General features: G+C 39.7%; 2 protein-coding genes across 2 annotated transcripts in view; both read right to left on the minus strand.

Moving 5' to 3' along the window:
- The window catches only part of stmA (Protein EFR3 homolog stmA), a 44,339-nt gene extending 40,171 nt beyond the window's left edge, over positions 1-4,168 (minus strand). The window contains exon 1 of the mRNA XM_074106413.1: positions 3,291-4,168. Within this exon, the coding sequence (XP_073962514.1) occupies positions 3,291-3,300 (10 nt within the window). The 5' untranslated portion in view covers positions 3,301-4,168. The remainder of the gene's footprint in view (positions 1-3,290) is intronic.
- On the minus strand, positions 1,690-3,202 carry LOC141441624 (cyclin-L2). Its single transcript, XM_074106418.1, has one exon. It carries the CDS (start codon positions 2,976-2,978, stop codon positions 1,731-1,733), a length of 1,248 nt encoding a protein of 415 aa, XP_073962519.1. The 5' UTR covers positions 2,979-3,202; the 3' UTR covers positions 1,690-1,730.
- Positions 4,169-5,907: the final 1,739 nt, after the last annotated feature.

Below are 5,907 nucleotides of genomic sequence, written 5' to 3' on the forward strand. Positions count from 1 at the left end.
ATTTTCCCTACGCACCTCCCGTCCCCAGGACATATTAAAAAAGTGGTATATGCAAATGGCTTTGACAGTGCTGGCTCTGAGAGCCAACAATTGACCTGGCCATTGTGCATGGGGCCCAACCCCCAGAACTCCTCCTCAAGTCTGAGTTCCGAGCACATTCCAACAACAAATGGGACAAGTCTTCTACCTTCTGGCAAATCTCACACAGAGGTGAATTTTACATCATTGCGATCGCGAGAGACAGAAACATTAGGCAATACGGCCTCTGGAAATAGCTTCGATTTCAACAGATCTAGGGCGTTTCAGCACGCATTGACATATTTTAAATGAGAGCGACTGTTTTGTCCGAATAAATAGAGACGGCAACATGTATCTGTCACATAAAATAAGGCTGCGGAGGCTTAGTGGTTCAACTTATCAAGCCTCTCAAGCAGGTTCCGGGCGCGCACATACTGCGAAACAATGCAATGGCTTGTGTGAAGTTCCCAATACGCACTGGTCCCGCGTGAGAACTATACGGCCCGAGCCCTCGCATTCTAAGAGGACTGTGCCCAGCAGTGGACTGGGATAATAATAAATTAATAGGTAAAACCTAACATCATAGTCTGACGGTAACTGAACATCTTCTGTAATATATGTCTGTATATTCAATGTGGCCTTTGGCTGAGCTGTGAGGCAAAAGACTAATTGTAAGTTCAAGGTAGGAAGGGTTCAAGGTTGTAGTTTTCAGTTCAATGATAACATCACAAAGTAACAGCTAAATAAGTCATTTGCATCTTTGTATATAAACTCTTACTAATTGCCTAATGATCTTCAAGGTTTCACAATGCTTAATCAATCCCATATTTTGGTACAGTAGGTACTTATAGAAAAATAAAAATTTGAACTTATACAGTCCACAACTTGACATGAAAGTCTAGCAGTGGCTGTTAACAGACAGTAAAAAAGTGTATTGAAGAGGACTGAGTTGGAGTGCATGACTGTCACTTGCTCAGGAAGAAACGGTCACTTAGACTTACATGCCGCAGGCTCTAGTAATAACATTTTTTTTAATCTAGTATTTTAACGAGGCTTTAGTACACCAAATGTGACTATGTCAGTCTCATGGGGAGCCTCAGTTATATACACCGCACTACAATTTTTACGCTCTCCGTTGCACTGAAGCCACGTCTCTGGATGCAAAGGCCTGTCTAATGAACCTGTAAATCAGCATCGCTTCCTCTGAAAGCGGTTGACTCAGAATTACATTTACACAACCATTGAACAAGCCCATACCATCCAAATTCCTGTCTCTGATGTCCTTATTCTGATCACATTCCAAAAGAAAGTGAATTAGGTCTTCAGTCTTATTACAACCTATACACAAAGGTGATTGCACAACTCTCATCAAATTAAAGAAACTGTTTAGTGGAATGTGACCAGACCGCACACGAAAAGCCCACATAAGAAGATCCCTGGGGAGGCTGGAATTATCAAACCAGGGTACTTTGAAGATTTTACTCTCTATGGTGCCGTACCAAATGCCCTTAGTCGTGGATACAATATTGAACATTTCCTGCTATTTTGCAAAACACTTCTCCCTGGCTAATTGCATTAGCTCAGCACCATAAGGTTTATCCAAGAGACACATACCATCCGTTACTGCTAACTTAGCAACTCTAAGTAATAACTTTAAATTAAACAAAAAAATTTACACTGAATTCTTTATTTATACAAAAAAAAGTTTACATCTAGTATTTCCTCTTATCCCTGCTTTCATCTCTGGAGTCCCTACTAGACTTGGATCGGTCATAATCATCATACTTCCTGGAGCCACTGCCTCGGCTGCGCTTATCGTCTGACCTCCTCTCTCTAGAACGTTCCAGGTCCCTATCTCTCGAACGAGACTTGTGTCTTTTACTAGAATACTCTCTTTTTCTATCATATGGAGAACGAGATCTCCTTTCCCTTTTAGACTTATGACTGCTATGGTACTTATTGAATAGCGGAGGAGTCTTCGGTGACTTGTCTTTCTTGGATTCCCTCTTGTTGTCCTTTGAGGTTGATGCAGTGGGGGATTCAGCCTTTTTCTCTTCAGTATTTGCCTCGCGCTCCTTCTGAGCTTGCGAGTGTTTGTTTGCTTGGTAGACCCTGCGCAAAGTGTCTACTTTCTTCTCCAACTCCTCAGAGTTGACTTTAGGTCTTTTATACAGCTGTAGGATCCTCGCACAGACTTCACGGATATCTTCTTCGGGCACTTTGAATAGTAAGAACCAGTGCGGGTTGTTTGGCAATGGTAGACTAATCTTTCTTGCAGTCAAGTAAATGCATGCACAGGCAATGGTTTCTGGAGTGTACCGCATGAAGACATCAGTCCGGAGGGCATCATTCATGTAGTTCCATGCCATTTGCATGAGCTGACGGTTCTTCTCATACTGTAAGAGCTGCAAGTAGACCACAATTAGCTTATGAGGGTGCTTAACATGGACACAGAATCCAAGCTCTTTTAATATTCTGCGTTCGGCCTTAATGACTTGGTTCTTCAACTCAATGTAGTTTTGATCAACTATTAAAGGCGATATATTTTTCTGGCCTCTCACTTGCTTAATGTGGTGGAACACATTAATGACATCGCGTATCCTGCAAGGCTTTTCCTCTACTTTGGAAGCTAAGTAAATACTACCCATGGCCATGGTCTCCATGGGGTATCGGACAAAGGATTTCGAGTAGTAAAACCTTTGGAGGTATATCTGACCTGTTGCCATTGCGACTTGAGGCATTTTGAGCAAGATTCCAGCGGTTTGTATCAGTTCACAGCCGAGTATACGCAGGTCGGTCTCGGTCTCGATGTCGAGTCCATCGGCCTGCGACGGCGTTTCCTTGAAGACGGCTTCGGGCAGCAAGCAGTTGTACAGCGTAAGAACGACTTTCCCATAGTTCTTTTGAGGTTTTGCAGCCGTGGAACTGCTGGTTTTACTTTGCGTTTGCACAGCAGACATGTTGCTGAGTTACGACACTCCGTTCCAGTTCAATGATATGAAATTACGCGGAACACTGGCGTCTGCTAATACTTAAGGAGTTTTTACACCATTTTGATAGCATTATATACAGTTAAATCACTTTTTAATTATTAATTTCGTTAAAAACTACAAAAAACCACGGGAAACGCGCTAGCAACAGACGACAAATGACAGGATTAGAGTCCAAGATGGCGTCCAAACGTCAAACGGGAACTTTTGTAAACAAGTACATTGCACATTGTACGTATGCTAATTCAGAGGATAATTAAAATCTAATTTGTTATAACTTACCCTGAGCCATTGCTGCCTTTCAAAATTAATTTCCAGCCGTGTCAATCAGGTAATTACACTATTTAGAAATAATGGGCGGATTAGAAAGGACATTCATGACTCAATCGATACATTTTAGTGATGTGTAGAGTTCTGCATAGATATGGGTAATCTCAACTCCGCGAAGTGATCTGACTCACTAGATCCAGCTCCGGTGTCGGTACCGAATCCGCTTATTGAATCCGACTCCTTTATTGACTCCGGTTCTTTCGAACGATTATTAATTTATCTATGGCCGATCCGCCCTGGCTCGGTTCGGTCTGTCGGTGTCGGTACGGTACTGCGGTGCCCCACCCGCTGACTGAACTGAAGTACAGATTCGTGAGAGAGAGAAAGATTCGTTCGTTAGTCCAAGTCCGAGTACCGAACCGAACCGACCAACCAAACATAGATAATAAGATCCAAGTCCAAGATCCGATCCGCAGGGCTACTGCGAACCGAACCGAACCGAACCGACCAACCAAACATAGATAATAAGATCCAAGTCCAAGATCCGATCCGCAGGGCTACTATGAAACTCCAAAATCGAAGTTCGTGTCGTGCGGTCCCTCTGACACTTATATTATTTAATACGAGAGCGAGAGGGACGGTACAATACGAACTTCGAGTTTAGTAGTAGCCCTGCCGATCCGATCCGAGCCGAGCGAGAGCGAAAGCAGGCGGACGGAGCGAGTCAGTGTGAGTGAGCGTGACGGCGATCACGAGCGAGGCGAGCCGCTCGATCCAGTCGGAGTTAGTAACTCCGGAGTCAATAAGATTTGAAAGGAGTCATTAAGGGATTCGGATCCGCTTGAGGATCTGACTCTTTTGAATCTTCAGATCCGGATTTACCCACCTCTAGTTCTGCACGAACGAAATGTCAAATCGTTCGCAATGTCGATGGTTGTCTTGTCTGATTGCGTAGCAATTTTGAAAATCAATGAAATATTAAGCAATAAACGAAAAAGTACAAAATAAATAGTTAAGTAATCAACAACTTGTAAAAAACAGCCTTTACTTTTTTTTTGTTATAATCAGACCACAAAACAACCTCCTTAACACTAGTCATAAACCCGAATACGAATACTAACACTAACCAATCACTTATTAATTATTAATACTAACATTAAATAATCATTGTCGTTAGTAAATGAAAAATTTTGAACATTATAAATTTGCATATCGATATTTTTTCATAACAAACGTACCTTACTTAAAATTAAAGGATGCATTCACTTTTAGACACGATGACGTGTAAATGCTTAATTTGATAAGGTCATGTCTCTATATTGAAAAAAAAAACGTTTTTTTTGCTGAATTTAGTAGCAAGTTGCTTCAAGTAACGAGTTATAATAATAATAAAAAAATGCCTTTTCTGTTTACTAAAATAATTTTACAACATCATAATTTCCGAACGCAGCCCGGAAGTCGAGCAGGAAGTTGATTGAACTTGGCGGCATTTGTAGAATGCAATCAATAAAATTTGTATGTCGAACCACTGCGTGGATACAAATACAACATCAAATACTAGCTACGTTAACTTCTGAAACTGTGCCAGATCTACTGTGTACTGGTTCCTATAGATCGTAACCTTGAGTAGTTTCATAGCCGATTGTCTCACATGCTAAAATCAATATCACTAATATTATTAACACACGTAAATAAAATGAGTTTTACTCACATCCAGGGTCCGTACATTTTTGAACGAAGGAGTCCAAGAAATCGTGGCCTTCTCCGGCCTCAAAGCAGCACTTCACAAAAGACATTTTAGCTGTTCACCTTCCTCTTTCTATTTTATTTATAAGTTCAGACATGAATTGTTATACGATGAACTAAGTATTATTTTTTCTTGGATAATAACAATAACTAGGTATGCTTATAATATTATTTACAATACACATTTAACGATTCATAAAGTTATTGCCAATTTTAATACTATCTTATTTAATTATATATTCAGAAAAAAAAAACATTTTTTATTTAAATTTTCATCTACTAAGGTAAGGTATCACAGATGTTATAACACAAAGTACATAAACACAGGTTTCATTAATTAAACATTAGGTAAAATTATTAAATAACACTTTTGTACTAGCTTGAAACAAATATTTCAATTTCTAATTTGTAAATTTGTAGTATTTTAAAAATATATTATGAATATGGGTCAGCTATGTCACATTTTTCGGAAACAGTGTTTATTTCACAGATTATGTTCTAGTGTTGGGGTAAAAACTGTGATTTCTTTAACAACTTCACCTAACATTTATTTAGTTCAAATTTATTACTAATGCGTAGAATCTACTGCTAATCATGGTTATGAATTCTAATATCGTAGTTTTTTTCTGAATCCAATCCAGCAGACATTTTTTTAAATGTGTGAAATAAGTATACTTTCCATTGATACATCTCTGTCAGATTCCCCACGACTGAGTGAAATAGCTTATAAATGTTTCCAGCATATATCTCCCTAACTTCCCCTGACACTTTTCCAACATTAACAACGATCAAATAAAGACACGAGTTCTTTCATGCGACTCGAACAGCTTCTAAGCGGAAACTGGCTGAATTTTTTGAAGGTCATCCTAACTGGCCGACCGAA

Source organism: Choristoneura fumiferana, chromosome 24, assembly GCF_025370935.1.
Source record: "Choristoneura fumiferana chromosome 24, NRCan_CFum_1, whole genome shotgun sequence".
NCBI classification, from domain to species: domain Eukaryota; kingdom Metazoa; phylum Arthropoda; class Insecta; order Lepidoptera; family Tortricidae; genus Choristoneura; species Choristoneura fumiferana.

Excerpts from the sequence above, each read along its gene's own strand:
- LOC141441624 (XM_074106418.1), bottom strand. The coding sequence starts at position 2,978 with ATGTCTGCTGTGCAAACGCAAAGTAAAACCAGCAGTTCCACGGCTGCA.